This window comes from Scatophagus argus, chromosome 11 (genome assembly GCF_020382885.2).
Source record: "Scatophagus argus isolate fScaArg1 chromosome 11, fScaArg1.pri, whole genome shotgun sequence".
Taxonomy (NCBI): Eukaryota; Metazoa; Chordata; class Actinopteri; family Scatophagidae; genus Scatophagus; species Scatophagus argus.
In genome coordinates, this window is record NC_058503.1 from 4726067 (window position 1) to 4751938 (window position 25872).

At 40.1% G+C, this 25872-nt stretch overlaps 1 protein-coding gene across 2 annotated transcripts; it reads right to left on the reverse strand.

Moving 5' to 3' along the window:
- Positions 1-2366: 2366 nt before the first annotated feature.
- LOC124067579 (probable ribonuclease ZC3H12C) lies at positions 2367-25768 on the reverse strand. 2 transcript variants are annotated; one of them, XM_046405052.1, is made up of 7 exons: positions 24936-25768; positions 10396-10453; positions 8092-8997; positions 5913-6052; positions 5516-5750; positions 4629-4735; positions 2367-4319 (listed from the first exon to the last, which is right to left on the reverse strand). In XM_046405052.1, the coding sequence occupies exons 3-7, from the start codon at positions 8883-8885 to the stop codon at positions 2788-2790; spliced, it is 2808 nt and encodes a 935-aa protein (XP_046261008.1). In that variant the 5' UTR covers positions 8886-8997; positions 10396-10453; positions 24936-25768; the 3' UTR covers positions 2367-2787. The 2 variants fall into 2 exon arrangements, with proteins under 2 accessions (XP_046261008.1, XP_046261007.1); XM_046405051.1 differs by lacking the exon at positions 10396-10453.
- Positions 25769-25872: the final 104 nt, after the last annotated feature.

A 25872-nucleotide genomic window follows, 5' to 3' on the forward strand; every position in this document is an offset into this window, starting at 1 on the left:
CTGGCTCCTGAGACCTGACACCTTTCAGAGTACAGTACAGTCTTTAGAGAAGAAAGCTTTTCAAGTAAGACAGCATAGAGACAAGTAAAGAAGAAAATGTTGTGGTGGCAATTTGGGATTTATAGGAAAGGCATCATGAATGATTTTAAGCTGGGGCAAAAAAAAATGATATGCAGCTTTGCTTTGAGCCATGTTAATCAAATCTATTGCAGCACATACAGTCCATTTATGAGAACATCTTTATTTTTTATACCTTTCACCAGAGTAAGTTTCAGAGAGGGCTTTTCATCATGTTTGGGCTGACTAAATATCTATGCTGGTTGACCTTTAATATTTTTTAGGCTACACGGTAACATGCTCTCAGTTGGACAATACAAACAATATGTTTCCAAAAATTGCATCTGAGACTCTCTCTTTCCTGCACTTAGAAATAAAGGCAATAAAAAGCCCCTCATATAAATAAAGGCTAAATACCAAAGGCGACAAAGTTTGCCACAAATACTCAAAATATTCAACTTGATATATTTTTTTGTTTAAATACTTTCATATAAAACAACGATCTTGTTTGATAAGTTTATAGGATACAATTTGTATCAACAAAGAGAGGCATCATCTGTCTATGAGATACTGTGCCAACCAGGCAGGAGTTTTAGCCTTACAAACAGTTCCTCAGTTATTAAAATTATCCCATTGGTGGAGAAAATAAGAATATTATTTCCCACAGCACAGTTCAAAGTGCTCTACATTAAGAGAAGACAACTTAGAAATACTTCCAAAGAGAAAGAAGATAAAAAAAGTGAAATATGACAAGTAAAAATACTAGTATGCAATGAATAAATTAATTACTTTTGGTTGGACAAAACAAGCAATTTGAAGAAGTCACCTTGGCTTCTACAAATGTTTGGAATATTTCTAAGCTCAGTTTTAAAACTGCTGGGATGTTGTGTAAAGCATTATTAAAAACAGCATGCAATCATTTGCAAATCAGTTCTGTTTACCGGCATAAGCATATATTTATAAAAAATTAATTCACCTGATAAGATCAAACCTTGAACATATTGTCTCTGTACTGTTTTCCATTGAGTATATTTCAAAAAGGATTAGCAAATTATCGCAATCTGTTTTGTTTTACACAGTGAAAGTAAAAGTGACTTATATTTCATGGATTAACTTGGTAATGAAAATAACTTTTGCAGTTCTTGTGCAGAGCATTAGTGATACCTGAAAAAAACCTCATGAAGACTTGTCAATTTCACACTGGTGATATTAGCTTTATTCCTAAGTAAGGTAATTCTCAATTTCAAGGCTGTGAAGGTAATTAAGGAATTAAGAACACTGTTACCATTTATGTTTTTGCACGTAAAAAATATTATCTTTTTTTTCTTCACTAAATCACTGAGTTTTAATTGAGCCAATGAGATTAAATCCTCTGAGAAAACTTAAACATACTGTATATATAAGAAGTTCCCACTCTTGTGATGATAGTAAATGTTTGGTAACATAGCCTGTGGGAAGAACTTAATTTGAAGATGTTTTCCAACTCTTGCCGGTCTGTTCATATCTTTTACTTCAAGGGTGTTGATCTCTGTGTTTTTACCAGAAGGGTACAAAGCATCATACCCTGTTTGAGGTGCCTGAACATTCCTAGTTGTGTCATCACTGACAGAGGAGACCCTGTGTCTCATGCACCACAAACATTAACACACATGAAAACGTAATAAATTAAGACATTTTAAATTAAAATAATTTCAATCCTCATTCGACCTAAGCATTTCTGGTGACCACGGTCTCAACAGCCTAGGTATGATTTAGTATTTTGATCTGGTCAAAGAAAAGGACAGATGGTGGTTTTTAAATAAACTCAGTACTGAAAGCTGATGAGTCGTGAAGTCAGCTGACAGGGCTATCCTAGCAGAGGAAACAAACTCATTCAAAAGTGAACAACAGCTTGGGGTTTTCTAATGGAGTTTTTGCTCTTCTTTTGTGGGTGCCAACTGAGTTTCACTTCCCCTTTAGGGGAACTCCACAAAATCTCACCACAGCATCTGATCTACCACCTGTCAGTATAGAAAGATCCGTCTGTTGAGCTAACTCGAGCAATACAGTAGGAATACCTTTTGCATTGTGGCAGTGAAATTTTAAGAGTGAATATATTTTTATATATATATATATCAACTCAGTGACTGGAAAGCAGAGGTATTTCACTCAGATGGAAAGTATGAATTTGAGTTATACTTATACCCTGATATGATTGCCAAAATAATAATAATAATAATAATAATGAAAAATGCCATTAAGTAAAATAAAACAAAATAAAGAAACAAAGCTGAAGTGAAAATACGACAATAACAAAAAAGTGCCAAAAGAGAATAATTTTAAAATATGTAAATAACTTAAAATGTCACAAATAAATTAATTTAAAATGAACCACACTGACACCCTTGAAACATATTTAAAAACCTCCCTAAGCACACTGGTGTCTTAATTCATAACCAACAGCTCAAACATGGACATTAAAGCCCAACCTTTTCTGATCTTAAGTGCTGAAGTAGCAGGCATATTTTATAGAAAAATATGGCAGCTTCAGGATTTCCCTTTACAAAGATACCATTAAAATCAATCAGGCAACTTCCCTGCAATTAAAATAAGAAGTCCATTGACAGTTTCATATTTGTGCTTTTGATTTGTGTAAATCAAACCTGACAATCATTAAGATGATTTCAAGACATAAACCTGCAGAAGTGAGACCGGTTGAGATGAAGCTGTAAATTCACCATCTGGCTTCATTTAAGAACTGTGCTGTGATTTCTCCAACAAAATTGCAGCCGCAAGCTCCTGAGCATCCATCATACGTGGGTTCCTGTTCATCACCATCCTCACCAACTCTGAAGGGAAGATGAGGCTCAAGTTTACAAACATCCTCTCCCTAAGGTCCTGGTACCGACCCAATGCAGGGGGCTCCTGATGCTTGGGCACTGAGGGAAGGTGGCTGTTGTAGGTAGTACTGGATGGAAGGGACAGTTGCGGGAGTGGTTGAAGACTTGATGCTGAAAGGCCACGGGGTGATGAATGGGCTTGCCTGCTCCAAGGAGAATGCCAAGCCTTCTCATGGACTTCTGGAAGGCTTTGGAAGGCAAACAGATCATAGCAAGCCTTAGGGGGCTGCTGGTAATGATGGTCCCAGTTTATCTGAGGCTGTTGCTGTTTGTTTAGCTCAGAGTGGTTTTGCCTGGAATGAAATGGTGACCGTTTGTACACTTGGGAGTCGTGGAGCCCACTTTCCTGCCAAGGGGAGCCCATTGCATTGCGGCTATGGGGGGAGTTCTGAGAGTGGGAGTGAGCAGTGGCTGTTTGGGATGGACGTGGTGGATGTGTATGGAATTCCCCTGGGAAACTGCTCAGCAACGGATACTGGGGATGGGGTGTGATGTAGGCTGAAGGGGGCTTGAGGTTACGTGGAGACGCATGAGAGGTAACAGAAGAAGGAAGGTCTTCCAAGACAAAACCATGTTGTCTATGCAGTCCTGGAGGAATAGGATAGCCATGAGGACTACGCTGACCCAGACCAGGAGGGACACGACTTGTAGGTTGAGTGTACTGGCCAGAGCAGTGATGATGGTAGTGAGGGTGGTGGTGATGGTGGCACTTGGGGCCATCATCTAATAAGGGGTCAGGAGAGAAAGAGTCTGAGCTGACACTGCCTTCACTGCTACAGTCTGATGGCAGTGATCCAGCTCGCAGATCAGCTGGGAAAAAGCATTCAGGACTTTGCGGTACGAGCAGACTGAGGCTAGAGCAGGCTTTTACCAGTGAGTTGTAGCCCAGGTCTGGAGACTCGCATCTGTAATAACTTTCAGACAGATTTGGTCCTGAAACTCCATTCACCCTGGAGCTGCCTCCAACACTCCCTATGGGGTGCTCCCATCCGTCCAAGCTCCCTGATGAAGAGGGCCCTCCTGGCGTGGGGTGCCCAAGAAAGCTGCTGCTACAGCTACTGCTACTGCTACTGTTACTTCCCCTGCGTCGTTCCATTTTGGACTGGACCCGAAGCCTGTCATCCAAGAGGTCACTGAGAGAGTTCCGAGAACTGGGGTTTGGCTGTTTCTTTGGAGTGTCCTGACTTTGCTCAGCCTCAGCCATTCCTTCTGGTTGACCAGAACTTTGGCTCTTCACCATCAGGGCATCTTCCAGCAGGCCTCTGGATGCCACTGATGAAATTTTGGCACTGGCACGGAGCTCATCAGCCACAGCACGCTGGGGCAGGCTTCCTCTTTCAGGATGATAAAACTTGCACTTGTGTCCATATGTGCACTTCTTCCCTAAATGCAGAAAAAAATGAAAAGCATTTCTCATTAATTTGTTAAATGTCATAAACATCTCGGTCAGTGGCTAGCATTTGTATCTTGTTTATCTGTGTTAATTCCACTAATCTAGGGCAGTCATCTTCTATCTGAATACTGTTTTGTTAAATCAAGGAATTTAATAAGAAAATGAAAAAAACAACAGGTGAATAAGGAGCTAATGTGCTTATAATCCCTATTAAGACAGAGAGATGTTATTATGAAATATTATGGTTGTTTAATAGACTGGAAGTGCTCCAAAGCAAGAACAAAACTGCATATTTTTACCATAAGGACATGGCTGCTTCCTGTGTTCAGGAATAACTGGCCTCTTCCTCAGAAAGTTCTCCAGGCTAGGTCCGTGGCGTCCCAGTGGATCATCTGGTGGCATGAACCTAAATATGCAATTAACAGATTAAATTATTTATTAACCCCAATTTTAAATAAATGAATTAATAAATTAATTTAAAATAGTTGAATTTCTCTAGTTTCAGAGGAATCCAAAGACATTTATGGCCTATTTTGGGATCACAGAAAATCTCTTTATCTGCAAGTTTTTACAGTGTATTCAAATTTAATCTGGGAGCTCTTCATTTCATTAAAGATGAAGACCAATTCGATCAAGGTGTAAAGCCAGCAACAGAAGAAGTAACTTAAACCTACATCACCCATAACAAGTGTAAGAAGAGCAAAGGTTAGCTAACTGTATGAGATGCAACCCAGAAACTGAAGAAGGTACTTCCTTTTCTTGCGTGTACAGAAGGAATGTGATCAGTGAAGAGAAGTAATTACGATTAAAAGGACACTGATGGGAAAATAAAAGTTTCTGAATAGGAAGTGCAAAGATACATTGTGCGAATTTACAGGAATACTGTTTTGGTTTTATGAACTTTTATGAGTGTTCCTCAGTGGATGGGTACACGCATTCGATGTTGCAGAGGAAAACAGTTAAAGCTTTTTTCAATGCCTAATTCATACCAGCAAAATGCTCCTACACATGGTCTATTATGCATTTTCTTTTGCAAAAAACACAGATGCCAGATGTTTTATTATTATTATGATTATTCATATCTTCTTGAGAAATAAGCCTGAGAAAATGTAATTTGCAGATTTGTCAATATTTTTTTCATCATTCACTCAGCAGAATTTGTTATCCTTTGGCATGAGATGCTTACTTGTCATTTACAAAGGAGTACATCAGTAGACGCTCATCAATGAATTTCTTCCACTCTGGCTTCTCATTGGCTAAGTCACGGTAGTTGTCATTGGAGACAATGATGCCATCTGACTCATAGGCCAATTTAACAATGAAGCGATCATCATAGCAGACCACACGGCGTCCCTGCACACGGCGAGATGGAGTGAAGACCAGGATCTTATCTTTCTCTAGCTGCCGTAGGATCTCTTGGTCTGAAGAAGTGAATCATAAAGAAAGAACAATGAAAAAGTTGATACATGTTCCCTTTAGTGCTGAGGAGGACAAGACATAACTCAGAGCAGGAGTTATGTACATTATTTTGCTTGTTCACAGTGTCATTTCATTATTTAGTCATTACTGACAGGCGTTGTTACCTGTGATGAGAGCATCAGGCCGTGACTGCTCCTTTCTCCAGGCAGGGACAAAAACAGTGATGTCACGATGCCCTCGCTCCAAGAACCAATCAACAGCCAGTTGGATGCCTTGACAGGAGAACACTTCCTTATTTCCATGACTGAAAAGCAGAAAGACATTGTTAAAAGCAGATCTAATGGTTGTCCCACCACCAAAATTTAAAATGAAGAAACAATCTATTTGCTCTTTGCACAGTTTGTCCATGAAATAAATGCTACTCAACCAATCAACAATATGGACATAAAATAACCTCTGGAATGTTGCAAGAAGCTGGTTAGTCAGATTCATGCATCCACATACATCCAGCATATTGGAACAAAGCAAAAAGAGATCTCTTTGCTTTGGAGAAAGTCAAAAATTCCAACATTTCATTTTTGGCAGCTGAAATGTGTTGGCGTGAAATAACTGAGGCAAACAACACTGAGTAAGGTTCGGAGGTAGAACGGAAGCAGCTCAGGCTTAGTAATCCTAAAACAGTAATGTGAAGGTGTGATGAGCATGTTGAGGCATTTTATCTGGTCTGTTAGCCAACCCTTGGCAAAGTTGTTAATTACCTTCAATGGGTGGAGTTTCAGCACAGATATACACTGCCTCATATCGGCCAATCGAGCACCTGTGTTTGATGATTAGACTGTGCTGGATTTTTTATCCAAGTATTTCACAGCTGTATTACCTGACCCACATACACTACATGAAGAAAGTCACAGAAGTGTAAACACACACCAAATGCACAACACATTTCAACAGTCTAAGCTCTGGCTGCAGATTTGGATTTCACAACGCACCTACTGGAAAGACACAAACGAGCACAAACGATACCTGCATATGATAAAGTAATTCATATTCTAGATGTACAACAGACACTCAGAACTCCAACATGGATGATGTCAACGAATGTGACGAAATAAAGGAAATCATGAAGGCATATTCAACAGTGGTCAGGACTCCGGACTGTGTGACACCCTGCATTTGATAATAACATGAAGAAGTCTTCACACAGTGAAATCTGCCTGTTGATGAAATCTAATCACACACATCAAAAGTTGTAACCTTTCTAAGTTATAAGCTTTCTTCTGTAATTTCCCAGCCTGGGATCAATAAAACCTATCTATCTATCTATCAAATCAGATTTAATCAATTTTATGGTACGTTGCTGAAACTATACCCTCCTCATCAATTGAACTAGGAAGCTAGAAGTCTATCTTGTTGATGAAATGTATTAGAAAGTTATTAGATGAAATCTATTAGAAAGCTAAGCTTTCTAATCTAATCAGATTAATCAGATTTTAATCAGATTTTCTGCCTCTTTCGTTTAAACATGCTCATTGGACGAAGACCAAGATGTATGAGAGCCAGCTGGTTTCCGGCATTGTGAAACAAGTTATAACAAGTTAGATCACCAGTACTATATGAACAATTAAGTAACCCTCAGCTCTGCATGGCACAGATCCATGCATTTAAGCTCATAATGTTCCCTAGAAGTTACACTTGTTTTTCTCATGTACAGGCACCTATCCTTTACACTTTACACAATAAATTTAATGGAGTCAGCCAAGAAAATCAGTTTACGTACAGTGAGTAAACATGTTTGCATGTTACATGTTTAGTCAGAATAGAGCTCGCAATGTTACAGTACAGTCATATGGCTGTACTGTAACAGTGCTACTGTAGCTCAGTTGCTAGATAATACTTCATTATTTCATCTGACAATTCCAAAGTAAAGGTAGGCACAACTATGTTTTCCTAAATAGGTCATGAAGATAAGTATTACTGCTCCTCTATACTCACATCTGGAACATCACGCTGTGCTCAAGCAGTCTTGAAACTGGCTAGACGACACTAACTAATACTAACTAGACTTCAGACACATTAGGAAACTGTTCACTGAGGAAGTAAATCCAGTAGGGTCATTTTCTTACTAGCATAAATACAATCTGATTTTTTTAAGAAACCAATGGAGTTGCACCCTACTGACACTTACAAAAGATGCAGCTCAGCACAAGCTATGTCTACATCACTGGATTTTCTTCTTGAATTAATACATCATTGCAGTTATCATGTAAAATGTGGCTACATGTATGTGCGAGTAGAAGTTAGAGGAATATAAATCTGTTCTCTTCAAGAGCTTTTCATCCTTACCTCATGGCTACATTGCTCCCATCCACAACGATAGGTCGAAGGTTTTCTTTGTCCTCCAGCAGCTGTGATGAACACAGTAGGTGACAGGAGTCCAGAGAGGAGTTGGAGGGGGAGGAGGAGGAGGAGGAGGAGCATGCCAAAGAGGATGACAAAGAGGATGACGATAACTGGGAGGCAGTTGAACCTCCTTGCTGCTCCATCTCTGTCTTGGTTCCGAGTTTGACCAGCTCACCAAGGATGTCATTGATGAGTGCATCTGTGCCCAGTTTCCTCAGCACCAGCAGTACCAGCTCCTCAGAGTATCCCAGCTTCAGAGCAAACTCAACCTTGGTGCGGTAGTCTGTGACGGGAGATGATGTTTCTGACTGTGGGGGGTCTCCAGGGAATTTATTTGCTGCCAGGTCCAGCCTGACTCTCTGACAGCGTGAGGAGGATTCTTGGTGATTTTGGTGAGCTGGCTGATCTTGTTCAGGGTTTTGAAATTCAGAACTAGACCCATTGGGGAGCCGTTCATCATCACTGTCCGAGACAGCACTCTCCTCAGAAAAGTTACTGCAACTGCTACTGCTGCTATAGCTTGAATGAGTACTAAAAGTAGCGCTACTGCTCGCAGCACTGTTATTGCTGTTACTTTGGACACCAGCTCTGACCTGTAAGACTCCTATATTCTCAGCAACTGACAGAGTGCTCAGGCTGGCCTGCCGCTCAGCACCTTCCACATGGAGGTAGTCCAGATCCAGCCCCAGGCTGAGGATGTGGCCTGTCCCATCCTCCAGATGGTCTTTCACGCCCATGAAGCCGTCTCATACATCCAGCTCCACGCCCTCCGTGACCTCCCGGGCACCTGACAGACCCCACTGTTACTGATGATAGTCAACAACTCACTGACGGGTCCTCAGAGTGAAGCTTGAGGGAGACAGAAGAATCAAATGGTGAAATTCCTGAAGAAAGTAATACTATGCACATAGCTTTGAGTTAAAATATGCTGAAATGAGTCAGATCTAGAAGGTCTATTATATGACTTAGTAACATTGTTACTGATACTGGGTGTTATTAGTGATCAAAATATGAATATCTAAATATCGAAAAACACATGCAAGGTGTAAATTTATGCAGAATCTACTGCAGTCAGAAAGCTGTCAGATCTGAATGTGGTCTGGATCACTTTATGATAAGGTCTCTATGATAAGGCCAAGTGTAAAAGCATTCACTGCAGTTTGGCCCCATTTTTAAGCACAAGCTGAAAAGGTCTCTTTACTCTGGTTTTTCATGCAATCTCAAGCAAGCCCTGCAAAAACCTACAAACAACCTCTTCATCAGTAAAACATAAATAAGTGCAGCCCATGTTAGTTTTACTTCCCTTGGTAGAAAGCACCTTGATATGTCTCTACCTCAATTCACATATCATCAAAATGGAAAGTCAACAGAAACACTTGTTCAGATGTTAAATGTAGTCTTATAATGATGCAAAAATGAAACTGTAACAAGGGCAATGCTTCATGAAGTCTAATGGAACACAACAGGTTTTTAAGAATTAAAAAGGAAAGCCCAAAACTGCAACCTCCCTTTCCTGCCATTCCACTTCTTCTAATTTGCATTTTAGCAGCGATGAGCTCTGTTGTCAAAGAAGGTTCAGTTAGACTGGAGGCAAAATACCACATGCCGGAGCCAAGAACAAAGCGACGGCGAGCCACGCTAACATGTATATATTTACTATACAACATGGCAAAGAATAATATCTTTCAACAAGTAAACACACAGATCACATCAGCCAAGAAAACCTCCACCGTAGGCCTGTAGATGAAGTAGATGATGACATAAACTTTTTTTTTATTTTTACCTCAGAAATATGCACAATTTATGACTTTATGTTCTTTACTTCTTTACACAAACTAAATAAACGAACGTGGTTATTTTAATTTTTTTCACAATATATAAGAAATCAGCATCAGCGAATAGCTGATGCCATATGCAAAGTAAAAAATGATCCACAGGAAGACTCTCTGGTTACCTAACCTATGCATGCATTCACCTCTCAGTTTACATGATGGGCCTGTTGTTTGTTGTCCAATGTATAAATGCATTCCTAACACAGTATTCCGTTGAATTTGAAAATGTACATTTGCAATAACACAACAAAGATTACAATGAGAGCAGAATTACATGCACATGGATGCAATTTAAATGCACAGCATATAACCTCTGCCACGGGTAATGTAGGATCATGGTCAACAACTAAATTTTCCGCAAAGTTTCTTGACGACGTCACAGACTTTGTAACCATAGCCTACAATAAATTCTCACCTCAAATTCTAGCTTGGACCCTCAGCACTGCCTCCTATTCCAGTCCAATCTGCACCATCTATAGGCAACAAAAGCAACAACAGTTGTGCTCTATGTGCTGTCTTCAGGAAATAAAATATTATGCCTGAACAAAATCATGTTTTTTTCCTGAAATTATAACTGAAAAAGGGCAATATTATATTAGAAAACAGGACATTTTCCTGTTTGCAACCGCATTACATAGTGCGCCTGTTAAATGTACACCGATCATCCATAAAATTATAAAAACTGATAGGTGAAGTGAATAATATTGAGCATCTCGTTACAATGGCACCTGGCAGTTGGTGAGATATATCATGTAGCAAGGGAACAATTTGTCTTTGAAGTTGATGTGTGGGAAGCAGAAAACATGGGCAAGCCTAAGGGTTTGAGTGACTTTGACAAGGACCAAATTATGATAGTATGATGTCAGTGTGATGCTTTGGACAATGTTCTGCTGGGAAACCTTGGGTCCTGCCATTCATATGGATGTTTCTTTGACACATACTACCTGCCTAAACGTTGTTGCTGACCAAGTACATCCCTTCATGGGAACAGTATTCCCTGATGGCAGTGGCCTCTTTCAGCGGGATAACGCACCCTGCCACACTGCTAAAATAGTTTAAGAATTTCTACAGCTCTCCATCCAATCAAGCATCTGTAGGATGTGCTGAAAAACAAGTCCGATCCCTGGAGGCCCCACCTCGCATTTTACGGGACTTAGAGGATTTCACTCGATGTTCATAGAATTCTTAAAACATATATAAGCCACTGACACTGAAGTCCTGACAAGACTCATTCTCTATGGTAGCAGTTTGAAAGAAGCCCTAATGGTCCTTACAGCCTCTATTCCTCCTGTGAGAGTGCGTGGATTGGTGAAACAAAGAGGGACCTGTTTTGATGCCACATTGCTTAATGATCCCTTAATACAATAAGTGTTCCTTTTCTACCAAGGACACACATGCACACACATATCAAAAAATACACACATAATGACATAATAGCTACACAGCGACTATACATATAGTATATTCAATTTACTGTTCTTTATCATTGAATTTATCTTATTCTTGTTTGCTTGAGGCCTGAGGGAAACATCTAGGAGCTTTTGTTCATTGTATTGCAGATTATAAAAAACAGAACAATGGGAGGATCATTCTTCCAGTTGACTCTGTTTGCCTCAACACAAAAACACATTATTCAAAGAGGGCTGATCACAAAGGAATTGAGAGTCATAGATCAGTGATGTGATAACTGAAATTAGCACAGCACCTGTGATTACTGGTATGATGTGGACAGAGTGACCTGCTTTAACACTGGTTCACACAAACAAATATCAGTATGTTTGTATGTAGGGTTGTTTATCTGTGGAAATACCCATGAAGGGTACTTCCAAAGGATTAAACTACTCCCAGGTCTGTGAAAACATTATATCAGGGTTTCTCAGTTATTTACAGCTTCTGTGTGTGCTTTCAGAACATCTTAATGGAAGCATTATGAAGACAACAAGAATACTGATCATCTATTATATGGATGCATTTCAGATTCAGTTTCACTGCCGTTTGGACAGTATGCTGTTGTTTGCAGCGCAAAACCTCCAAAAAAACAACAAATAAAATATGTGTGCCGCATATTCGATAAACGGCAGGAAAAATAAGGAAAAGTTAGACTATGTAACTTTACTGAACAGTTGCAGCTGTGGCCACAGGTGTCAATTATTTGACGCTTTTGCTTTACAGATATCCTACACAGCAAACATGTCTCCTGATTAAGTGGGTGGAGGGAAATTTCAGTTATATTTGATCATCTAAATCTTGCTAACATTTGCCACAATTGGTCAGACCAGGCTGAATAAGACCATAGCAGCCAATCCCTGAGTGTATCAAACTGAGCGAAAGTGTTTTCTATTAGGTAGGATTTCAGCTTTCCATTTTGAAGAGAAAGCTAGCATGGCTTTAAATTAAACAGGAATTGGATTTAAAGACCAGTCAGGTCTTCAAAGCAGTAAAATGCTATTCTCTGTGGACTCATTTTTATCAATCAGTCACTGCCCACTGAAAAGAGTGAATTTCAGATTTTGTATACATGTGTATGTGTGGTTATATTTTAGCAATGAGGAGTCTCTTCCATCTCAGGCTAAAGCACCGGAAAGCAGGGGCCTCTAAATGTCCCGACCCCGACGTCTAAGCTGCCGCGCCACTGTTTGTCACCCTGAATGCCACAAGAGAGCCGGAATAATTTGGTCCGCCAACAACAAAAGAGACACAGAAGGAAAGAACGAGAGTGTATTTCTGTGTATGTGTGTGTGTGTCAGGGGTGGGGGAAAGAAGTGTGTCTGGCTTGCCGTCCTTCAACAATGCAGCTGCCACCCAATCTGTCCTCCTGTGACGGGAGTATTGTTCTCTTGGCCTGAGCAGCATGCACAGACGGAGGCTGGGTCTTTTTAAACCCATTCACCTCCACCACCACACGCACGCACACACGCACACACGCACACACACACACACACACACACACACACACACACACACACACACACAATACACATGATTCCTGGTAACGCAGCAGTCACCAGCCTCAGTCACAGGTTGTAAGATGGAATCTTTGAATAGTCAGCAGAAACATGACTGTGACACAGCAAGTGTAAATCACCCAGACAGAAGTGGTCAAGCACTGTATGTGTCTGCATAGGAACAGTCAGTATAGTTTTTACTGACACACTGTACTGTTAGCATGAGGCTTTTAAAAATATGTAACACAAACAAGCTAAAAACATATTTTCACATAGCTTTCTCCAGACACTATGCTGCGTCAAAGAAAGAAGCCCAGGTCGATCAAATACAGGGAAAAGAAGGTACTTTACATGTCTAAAGCAAGTATTTAATGAAAGACCTACTCTTGGATTTGAATCAGTTCTGTTTTACAATAGGACCCTTTACTACAAAAGTACAGTGATTTTATGAGGGTCTTTGTTAATGTACAGAGAAGTTGTTCATTTCAAGAGAGCTGTTTTTTTCTAAAAAGTTATTACACTCAAAAATACTTAAAATAGAACTCTATACTAATTTATTTAAAATAAATTTTACCATTTAATGCTGAATTGACACTATACTGACATAAATGTTTTTTTATTTCTATAATGGATGCAATGGGTCAGAAAAATGGATCAGTTTTCTGTTTAGATCTGGACTTGAACTGTGTGAGTAAAACCATTCAGGTTTCTGTACATGATACTACTTTGTGGGTATTTCTATGAATATGAGAATAGGTTTTGCTATGATAAGATATTATGGCCTCTTTCCAATACCATATCATGGATAGACTTAACAAGGCCCAAGTCCTTGGTTAATGGTGTTCTACGGACCAACCACAGCAGTACTGAATTATGTTGTGGTTTCCCTGTATCGAACTGACATAGCAGCGTTTCTGTACCTGTTTTCAATAATTTTCCAACAGCAAATATTGTAAAGTATGAGTTGCACTGGCACTTTCATTTATTTATTTATTTTCGAAACATCCCCTTTAGAGACGTTTCTCTTACAAACAAGATATTTGGAATTGAACCATCTCATTTCTAAGTGAATTCAGATAGGTGGGTTACAGATTTAACATGACATTTTTAAGTCATCTGTAACACCTGCCCCACAGTAATGTAGGAGGATAATTAAGACTCTTCAGTTCCTGTAGTTGATAACACTGAGGAATGTGTTACAGTTGGGAATCTTCTTTGTAATTATTTTATTTTATAACTTGCCGGGGTTCCAATCCAAGACTGTATGAACTTAGCATTCAAAAAGAATAACTCACCAAGTAATTTCTATGGGTGGGCTCCACTATCTCCTTAGTGGGAGAAGGGGGATGAGACCTTCCATGGTGAGCAGATGCTGCAGCCTCCACCTCAGTGACCCAGCCTGCCTGCACTGGCTCTGCACTCTGTGTATGTCTGTATGTGTCATGATCCAGGGTTAGCCCCCTTGAGGGTGCATGGAGGGATGAGCTCCCCTGAGGCCAGACCCTGACCAGTCCCTCAGGGCTGCCATTTGCTGGCTGAGCCCGGCAGTGAGCCAGTCTGCCACACCAGTGACCGGCTGGGAGGGGGACAAAGGGAGCACAGAGGGTGGGGGTGGGGAATACATGGACAGCGGGGGCAACAGATGCCTGCTGAAGCCACAGGGGACCTCCCTGAAAGCATCTCCTCCACCCTCCCCCACTTTTTTTCCTGCAACTGGTGGTGTCCAGATTCATCCTCAGTGACACATATCACCACTGTCGGTCATCTGACCTTTATGATAGGGGGTTGTGGGGTAGCACTCACTTTCACCTCTGCCTTTTGCAGACTCTCAGATGCTTACGTCTGGTTCTGCCTCCTTGTTGGTAACTTGGAGCATACATGTCATAGGCCTTCATATGTACCATCGGTGGTGAGAATGCAATAATGAATCATCACATGCTCACCATTATATACAGTCTAATTGTCTTGGATTGATTAATTACTACATTGAATTAAAATTAAACTATTCCTCAGGTTTTAGGGGAAGCCCAAGGAATCCCCCAAGGATCCCTGGTTGAAAACCACACAGAGCCTTTCTTTCTGTCTCAATTTCACTTCATATATGTGCACCAAAACCTTCCAAAGTGAACAACTTATTCCTAAAAATCGCACTTGGCAAATTTCATGGCAATCCATTCAATAGGTGTTGAAACTTATGACATCATTCTGCACGTAGCTGCTAGCAAAGCTACTATTCATTTATACTCTTTTATAAACTGTAAGCACTGTCTGTCAATAATTCAACATTTGGAGTGTTATGTGAATAAGGCATTTGCAACTTTAAATATTTCAAACAGACGAAAGAACAACTTTGGAACTTTTCTCTGACTAACTTTTTCTCTATGTGCAGCATTACAGCACATCTGAGGTTTCTGGTCATGTCAGCACACATAGGCTTTTGTTGTTAAACTCACCACTGTGAGTTAATTAACAATATATTTTGGGAAGGAATGTTGTGGGAGATTTCATAATAAAAATTACGCATCAATAATGATGATACAAACACTGCAATGCATGTGGGACGAAGCATGGTAAAAGTGTTTTCAATATTGCAAATATTGCAATATGCAATAAGGCAAAAACACAAAATAAGAAAACCTAAATACTTACCATACACCTCCAATAGAAACAGCAAGCAAGCAAAACAGAGAAAGGGCAACAACTCCTACAGTTTCTCTCCTGAAACACTACCGTTGCTCATTCCAGTAGCACAAAGTCTCAAAAACTTCATGGGGAATTTCCCAAAAACGGTGCTTGTAAAGTGAACCCAGAAGTATAACAAAATTCTTTTTCAAAGCAAAAAATAAATAAGACAAATTTCAGTATCCAAGTTGGAGAAGGTAAAGCTGTCAATCCAAGTGGGGCTGAGCAAAACTGGCTTCCTGGTTGAATTTAGCAGCAATCCTAAGAGATCAGGCTTCAAATTCCCCTTTTTGGTTGAGTGCAGTGTCCTGATGCTGCACATTTAGTAATGTGACTGACAGCAGATGGAGTGTAAGACATCTACCATCCCCTCCTCACACTGAGTCTACTGACCAATACAAACAGAGAAATCAGGCCACAAAATCACGTCACATGCTTCCCTGTGTTCACCATAGCTTAGTCTGTATACTCACCAATCAGCCACCTCTCCACCAATAAAAAGGGGCACTAAGATAAGCTCAAATATCTCCACCCCTTCCATCCCCCAACCCAAAACCTCACAGACACACTCTCAAACACACACACACACACACACATCCCATCCATGCTGATTCAAGCCATGAATGGACGAGAAGGCGTGAGTTGACAATGGCAGGGAGGGGGACACAAAGAAGGGCCCTTGGCGGGCAGCTGCACACACACACCATGCTTGGGGCCACTACATGCATGCGCACACGTGCATACACACACATACACAGATGAGGAGAAAGAGAGGGTGAAAAAAACCCACAGGACCCAGAATTGAGTTCTGCGGAACACCTGGCCCACTGGGGACGACTGCCGCCTTCAACCTCTTTGTTTCATGGGTGGGGGACTTGGCTGACTCAGACAATGAGACGAATTATGTTAAAAGTAGTGTGTGCTCCCAAAGAGGGTGTTATGAGCGCAAGTTTCTGTGTGTGTGCGTGTGGGTGTGTGTGTGAGTAAAGTTAGCAGGTGGGGAAGGAACCTGTAAAGAGAAAAAAAGCCTTCAAACTAACAAGAGGCAGAAAAGGTAAAGAGTAGGGAAAGTGAGAGTATGGCTTTATTGTTTGGATAAAGCCATGACAAAATGGTGTGTTTTCAAAGGCCACAGAATATGAGGAGGGGTATTACTTTTAGTCAGAAGGTCAGAAACAAAGACTTGCTGCCTGTCAGGCTGGATTTAAACAGTTCCAGTTATGTGCCATTTTAAGGTCAGAAAACAGGAGCTTATTTTTTTCCCCAACACCACTAAAACAATAAAACCTGATTTAGCCTTCAGTAGGTAAGAATATAAGTTGCATTTCTATTGTCCAGTATTTATGTGCATATGCATATCATGTAGTAACTGACTGAGAGCTTGGTGCAGCAGCAATCCCCTGAAGCTCAGTGTCATTAAAGGTAATGAGTTTGTGGTGGACTACAAGGCTTCAAATATGTATGTTGTTGCAAGGAAGCTACAGATTCTAAAATGTGGAAGCTTCACACACAGGTTCAACCTGAAACTACAGAATATCTTTTCAATCAGTACAGTCTCAAGGTGGACACCCAAGATAAGTGTCACTAATTCAGTATGTCACCAAACGTGAAATCTGGTAAAAAGCTGCCCTTCTGTTCCTGACTTATGCTGTTGTACAAAAAAAAGAAAACATTATGAGGTCATGGTGAAGTTGACCTTTGACCTTTTGGACACAACATTTCATCATTATTTTATCCTATCCGAAAAACATGTGAAAAATTTGTGACAACTGGTGCATAATTTTTAGACTAATGGCTGAAAATGTGATTTTGACCATGACTAAATAAGGCTGCATTTCATCCCATCTGTGCATTGAGCTAAATGCTGATGTCAGCCCACCATTATGCTCACACTGACTATGTTAGCATGCTGATGTTGTAGCATAATCATGTGACAGATTCACCTTCTTATCTTTAAGGGTGGCACTAGAAGTAACATCACAAAAGCACCAAAGTCACCAGCTTTAACCCTCTGAGCACCATGAACGTCTGTACCAAATTTCATGTCATTCCATCCAAGGATTGAGATTATAGATAGACTTCCTGAACCAAAGCAATGAACTGACCGCTACTGCTAAGCCACAAGCATTTTCAGGTGTCCCTGACTGACTGAATGTGTGGTAAGGCTACACCACTGGTCAGTCAAATGTTGCACTCTCCTCACTGGCCATTACTCTTAAATAGGTTAAGTATAGTAACTCCTGATTCTATGAGTATAGACTCAGGTATCCTTAGTGTGTTTATCCCTTACTCATGCAGGATTGAAGAGTATATGAGCATTTCATCATCTACTTAATCACAATGTTTTTTTTTCATTGGCCTAGTTAACATCAGGCTTCATGATCCATAAGCATTCTCTCTCTCTCTCTCTCATTCGATCTCCCCGAAAAGAATATTATGAATGTTTCCTTATTACTAAATCCAGTCACAAAATAGGTTACAATTTGTTTAGGTCATCATCCACTGCAGTCATAAAAAAGGGCAAGTAGTGGAAGTAGGCTTTAAAAATCTAAGAGAATATTCATATAAGAGATTAAACATATAATATGTTTTTTTAAAATTACAAATTACAAGATTTTTCTTGTTATTTTACGATTTAAATCTCAGAAATTCTGCACTTTCCCTCAGAATATTAACACCTTTCTCTTTTTTGTTAATACCCCCACCTTGCAAATACCTAGTTTGTTGCTTAGTCTCTTCATCTAGTGGAACAGAGCAACTCAAATTACAAAGTTACATTTATTTGTCATTTAAACCGAAAAACAAACAAAAAAAAAAAACGGTCAAAATGAAAGCTCTGAGTGTGTGTGTGTGTGTGTGTGAGTGAGAGAGAGAGAGAGAGAGAGAGAGAGAGAGAGAGTGAGTGCGTGTGTGTGTGTATGTGCGCACGCGCGCATGCATGCGTGCGCACATACAGTAACTTTCTTGTTTCTTGAACAAACAATTAATTCAACCATCAAATTAACAAATCCTCTTGTAGACCATGAAAGGCAGCCACGCCGCCCATCTCTCATGGAAAGCCCATGGTAAAACAGGCAAATCTGCTGGGTGTAGCTCCCACTGAGTCTAAAGCCACAACATTAATCTGATCAGGGCTGAGCACTTATTACAGTAAAAGCTTCTGGGTTATATGCAAATACACCTCTCTGGAAGAAACCTGTGAATGTTACTTTATCAAACACACCAGCAACAGATAGTTACTACTGCTTCTGTATGCATCAAATTGAATGCAAATGACTTTTAAGTTTGTGAAACTCAGATCCAACACTGATATTTTACAGTGAAGCCTGATAGATTAAAATGAGTTTTTTAACCAAAATATTTTTTATCAAGGTGGAAATGTCTCAGAAACTGTCTAAAAACAGGCACAGAGAACTAAAATGGTTTAGTGAATTAAAATCACTTTAGGCTAATCAGCAACAGTATGGTAAACCCTGAAAACATACACCAATCACTGGAATAGTTCAGTCTGACATACACTATAACATCTGTGATTGGGAACTCTTTTCACAGTTGCTGGTATACAGAGGAGATGTGATAGTAGACGTAGACATCATTTTTGACCACAACCAACCCCAACCAAACTGAGAATGAATCACACATATGAGGAAATTCTGTCTGAGGTTTTTCTCATCTTTCAAAATCAGACATCAATATCAGTGTGAGCCAGTCACCGGTCAGTTTATTAGATTTTGATAAGATACTCTAAGGTTAAAATACCACAGCTTATAATTTTACTTAACATGCATATCAGTCAGCTATATTATGCCAGAACCCAGGAATTTAAACTGTTTCACGGAGATTAGCTTCAGCAACTTATTGTGCTGTTTAAGAAGTATAATAGCAAAAGTACTTCCACAGCCACATCATAAATCTATGTTGTTTGGATCATTCCAGTGTGCGGTGGACACTGCAGAATGAAAGGAGAAATAAAGATGCTTAGGATATTAACAGACTAAGCAGTAACTGTGATGCAATTCCAAAATCCAATTAGTTCACAATAGTTATTTTAGTATCAGGATCTTTTTCTCTTTACACTCTGTATCAGCCTCCCCCACCATGCTTCTCTCTGACCTCTCTGCAGTGACTCCTTAATTGGGGCTCAGCTGACAGGTTTTCCCCTCGGGGAGCAGGAGTCTTGTGGGCCATCTGCTTCCAGTCGCAGTATGAACAGGTGTCCTGCTCCCGGCCGCCTGCCTGCACCTTACCAAGCCTCTTGAATGCAGCATGGAACAGTTTTGCTGCTGTTTACACATAAGCTAAATGTGAGTAGTTTTGTTTGACCTGTGTGGTATTTCTACATCAAAGAAAAGAGGAAACATATGGAAGCGAGACCAAATCTGACAGAATTATCACAGCGATGAAAGTAAAGCCTGTTATTACAGTTCTGAGTCACTTGAAGCTGTTTTCTTTGCGCCTGTGCTCTTCAATTGTTTTCTAAAATAGATCCATGAATTTTTCATTTTTAAAGCCAGAGTACACCAATGTGGTTAACATTACCACAAAACAAAACCATTGAAACCAACAGCACCACGTAAATACAATTTACTACATGTTGGAGCCTATATGTGCACTCATTTAACATAATTAATGATTAAATAAATATTAAAATAAATACTATACATGTCTGCAGGAGATTCCTTCATTGGCTAATGGCACATTGTCATGGGTTTTATGGACGTTTGACAGTTGATTTATATGAGCATGAACAGAATTAGCAGCATTCTTATGACAATAATGATAAGAGGGAGAGAATGGAAGGAGAATGAGGTGGTGACTGTAAACCAAAGCTCATTGCCTTTTTCCATAGCAGTACATTGTAGCACTCTGATCGCTGTTGTCTTCAAAATATACCATACATACATTATAACAACTTGATGCAGTTTGTACTGTCTCTCATCACAGGAAATACATCACTGCCAATAATTTAAAAAGCTGATTCTCACTAGCAACAAGAAGAAAAATACACATTATCATTTTGTACAAACATACTAATATTGTCTATATGCATTCTAATCTCATAGCTGATTATTTCCTAAATGTGAACTTTTTGATAACAATTTGATCATTGATAATTAATAATAATTTTTGGTCAGTCTGAAAGTGTCAAAAAAGTGGTGAGTGGGATGCCACAAGACTGTTTGTTTACATTAAACATCAGTCCCCTCCAGAAAAATTGTTCCTGACTACAGTGGATGTCTGAAATCATTCAACTGAGGTAGTGAAAAAAAAAAAAAAAAAAAAAGAGAGAAAAGGGCAGATGACAGAGAAGGTGCAAAGTTAATCCAGGCAGAGACAAAGATGGGTGGATGTGTGTCCATGAGGAAACAGCAGTAGCAGAGGCTGGATACACACTGATCCACGCAGCAGGGATTACTCCTGCCCCTTAACAAGGCCTGAGAGCTGCAGGGAGAGAGCGGAAGAGGTCGTCCAGCTGGTATCTAACACACACACACACACACACGCACACTTACAGGTTTAATGCTATACTAACATCCCCCGCACATGCTCCTACCTATGGAGAGGGAAGTCAAACAAACCAGACCAGAACACATGGTGTGTGTGTTTGTGTGTGTGTGTGTGTCGTGGGGGTTGGACAGGGTCATCAAGGACTTTGAAGCCACAAAAGGTTGGCCTTAGGCCCAGTGCCCTTTGGGTCACTTAAGGAGGCAAGGAGGCAGCATGAAAACATGAGAACACACACACACACACACACACACACACGAGCACACACCACCTGCTGTTCGTGCAGGCTCGTGTTTGGTGTAATGGGGATGGAGTGATTCAGCAACCACACAAAGCAAGTCACATTTCTGAGATTTACCACATAACTTCGGTCAATAAAATTTACACATCAACCCATTCTGCATCTTTGGAGCTGAGGACAGTAGGCCTGCAACTGAGGACATCGTCTTCATTATCATTATTCTGTCTGAAATGCATGTTTACTCATGTCAGTGAACAGTGAGATTTTGCTTATTTTTTCTTACAGTCCAAACAATACAAACATTAAATTTAGACTTAGAATCATATGAAACAGAGGAAATTCGCACATTTGATAATTTGCAAAATGTGTAGTTTTAAGTTTATAAATGACTTTAACAATCACTAATCATTGCAGCAGATTCTTGCTCTGCCTTATTTAAATGTTTACTGGAAAATCACTACTGCAATCAACACTCACCATGTGTTTGCCAGCACAACGCAACACACACTTCAGGCTACCACCTAAGAGCAACCATGTGAATACGAAGAAATACATTCATTCTATGACCTACATTCTTCAGAGTACCTCTAAAAGTTTTACGTCTGTTTGAAAGAATGTGGAGCATTAATTATGGAAAAGATGAGAAATATTCCTTTTTAAAAAACTGTATTTTTAATTAAAAAGTGTTCCAGGCCTCCTGATGTTGCTGGGATTCTGGCTTTGAAGGGCCTCCCAGCGGCAGTCTGGAAAAATCAGTGACTTTTCAGACAACGACAAAGTCAAAGTATTTTGAAGTGATTACAGAAGTTATGAAAAACATCATGGAATTTCACATTCACAGCTCTACCATTATGATGAAATCTCTTTCACAGAGTAGACATGCACACCCACATACACACACACACACACAGCTCCATGATTAAGTCATGATAGATCGTTCCCACAGGGCCTGGCCTATGAACACAGTGTGTGTGCATGGCAGTGTGTGTCTGTCTGCACTGACATACATGCTGGTGCATGCTTGTGTGTGTGTATGTGGTCATGTGTCTGACTATATGCAGGTGTGTGTGTGTCTGTGTCTGTGTGTGAGTGTGTGCGACACTGGGGCGAGTGCCAGGTCAGTGGGGTCAGAGAAGAACAAAAGAACGGAGCAGCTCCCAGCTGCCAGGCCAAACGTCAGCCAGAAGACCCCCCCCCCCCCCCTGTCCCCTTTCCTTTTCAATGGGAGCGTGCCACTGTCCTGCTTCTGCTGACACATGCTCATTTACACACACATGCACAGACACACACATGTCCCATCCGGCGGTTCACTATCATGTCTAGAGAGCAAAGGGGGTAAAAGGGCACTTGGGGACATATGCAGAGCATATACTGATGCAAATGCACAACACAGACCAACACTGGGATGCACACATCAATGTTTCATCTTAGATCTTCACAGCAGTTCAATTCATTAAATACACTAGAACCTTTTGCCAAAATAACAGGTTTAACAGCCTGCCGGTCCGACTGTGGATAAGAACATGCAAGAAATAAAGAATTTTAACTGTTCACATTCCTGTATTCACTTCATTTTCTACTGCTGGTTTGGGGAAATGCTGAGTAGAGTCTATTTCAGACTATTCAGATACCATTAACACACAATAGTCAATTACAAGTTTAATTGATCAAAATGAAACCTCAGTTTTGAAATTTGTAGCCTCAAAATATCAAAAGTGAAATTATCCAATATGAAAAATGACTCTATTCATAGTGTATTGGTACATGTATACAATATATATTTACACTGTATATACTGGATATCACTGGATCATCATTGGTGATGCATTTAAGGATCTTGATGGTTTTGAGAAAATGTACTACAGTAAGTTACTTTCCACCACGGCTAGAAGAAATCATTCATTTTCTGTAAACACCAACAGGAAGTCTAGGAGTCTCATTTGGCTGCTAGGTCCAAAAATATTGTTTCACTGCCTTATACAGTGTATGATATGAGGTTAATTACTAAAGGCATCATTTAGGGATTTAGAGATCAGACACTCTCTGCCTTAAACATCCAGTGTGTAAAATTTAGCGGCCTCTCGTGTTGTGGTTACAGATGGTGTGCTGTTGTGGAAACTGTACTCATTTGAACTGCTTTCTATCCAAAAAACAAAAGAAGACAAGTTGCTTTTTCCTCAACATCTAAGAATTTGCCCTACATGCCTATTTTAATATTCAGCTTCATAAACATTCAACAATAGCAGGCTAGAAGAGGTTGTATACTTGTGCCATGCACACACAAGTCCCCAGCATGCATGCACTTTTACAACAGCTTATATACAGTCAGCTAAAATAATGTATACACACATCAGGAAAAAAGGGTAATGCCCTCTGTTGGGAAAACATCACACAACAGTACACAGTGTTATCGTAATTTGATCAAACCACGAAAGAGGCATCTATATATATAGAAGTACTTATACAAGTTAAATATTTACGCCAGGTGTGGGCATACATTATTTTGGCTGACTCTGTACTATTGCAGTGATAAAAAAAAATACTCAGAAAAGAATAGAACTTCTAATACTACTTTCCAAAAAAATAAAATTTGCAGCAAATAATCAAGCAGAAAATGTTAGCAGACACGAGATACATTTTGCTCAGAGGCACTGCTTATAAATTTTCAGAAAATTAGCTAATTCTTCTTCAAATATTAAGTCACATGCTTCCACATGCTCAAGTGTTGCTAAGGAAAATGATATACAATGAAATAGCTGTGGTTTGACACAGATCATCCCACTTAACAACCATGTTGTCGTTCAAGAACATTGGAATGAACAACAGCACACAAATCTCACATGGCAAAACTATACAAAAATGTATTGCTTAAAAAGGAAAAAATAAAGAATTCTGAATGCAAAATGAAAGTTTAAAAGTTGTTTGCTTTGTGTCTTCAATTAAAGTCACAGATCATCATTTCTGTTTTCCATCACCATTGGAAGAGGGAGTAGGTGGGTTTCATGGGCAGCTCTGCTTGGACATGATGACACACAGCAGTCAAAAGGCAAACACCTTGTTCTGTTTCAATTCAGTTCATTTCAGTTTATTTATATAGTGTCAATTCACAACAAAAGTTATCTCATGACGCTTTTAAATTAGAGCAGGCCTAGACCAAACTCTTTCATTAAATTTTAAGGAGCATCAGAGAGCCCAACATTCCCTCTTGAGCAAGCACTTGGCGACAGTGGCTTTTAGAAGGCAGAAACCTCGGAGCAGACCCCGACTCAAGATGGGCGACCACAGGAGTTATCGCAGTTTCAACAGTCACAACATCCACTTTGCATACAAGCAACAGTGAGTGTTTAGTGTTTGACAACAGAAGCTGAAGGTGTTAGGTACAGGTTGTGTCGTTCAACTATAAACTTTGTCACAAGTTGACATAATTATATCGAGGACAGAAAAAGCTTTTCTCTGATTGTAAAAACTCCGGTGTAATTTCCAAAGTGTGTTATTTTGCGGCATTGATTTACGTTATTCACGTCTGAAACATCAAACATACCCTAAATGTAAAGCAAGAAGACTGGACAGGTCGCTACTCACTGCATGGCATCAGTCCCGGCCTCAATCAGTCCTCCAGCACTGAGAAACCGTCCGGAAAGAAAGCAGCAGGTGGAGCAGGACTCGCAGGCACAAGCTGCAGTTTGAATGAGCAGCTGACGGAGTCGGCAAATACTGCACATTCAGCTGTTCGTTGGCGTGTTTGTGTTGGAGCTACAGCGGTGTAGCAGGGTGAAGGTGTCCATCTTGTACATGCCAGACTGTCTCCACCCACCGGCCGCGCTCTGCATCTGTCAGCCATGCAAACAGTCCCTCAGCAGTCTGCACCGTCCGTGTCTAACACTCATTATTAAACATATCAAACCTCTACTGGTGCAACCAGGAACCTACAACCAGCCCATGCAATAAAGTTTATTTTCACTTGAGTTTCTGGGCCACATTCCCCTTTTGCACATTATTGGCACCATAAAAATATTGTTGAAGCTTTTCTGTGTTGATTAATGCAGCATCATAACTACAATGTGATAGAATTCGTCAGTTTGCACTAAGGCCAAGCAATTCTCCCTGAAAAACATTTGGAGAGATTAATTATGAATCACTGCAAGTATGTTGTCGTGATACTCAAAATAAAGTGCTTACAGAGATGTCTTGGTACCTGGTATCTTTGGGTTTTATCACCTACTCTTAAAACAAACCTGGATTTCTTTATTAACATGTAAATCTGCGCCCGAAAAAAAGTTAAAGACTGTGGTGAAAGCTCTGTTAAGAGGACTTCTGAAATAATTTCTTACGGGAAACAAACAGTAGGCTATCAAATGTCTCCCTCTACGGGATGAACGCTGTAACTACAGTGACATCGACCAAAGGTGTAACCTGCAGTAAACAATGATGGAGGTGGGAGGAAAAGAATTCATACCATTTCTGAAGGGATATGTCAACTCAGTGACAATGCTACATATTTGTAACCGACACACACCAC

Excerpts from the sequence above, each read along its gene's own strand:
- LOC124067579 (XM_046405051.1), bottom strand. The coding sequence starts at position 8,885 with ATGGGCGTGAAAGACCATCTGGAGGATGGGACAGGCCACATCCTCAGC. Across the intron at positions 5,751-5,912 it reads GCCTGATGCTCTCATCACAG|ACCAAGAGATCCTACGGCAG; the intron begins GTAACAACGCCT and ends TCACTTCTTCAG. Across the intron at positions 4,320-4,628 it reads GAAGCAGCCATGTCCTTATG|GGAAGAAGTGCACATATGGA; the intron begins GTAAAAATATGC and ends TTCTGCATTTAG.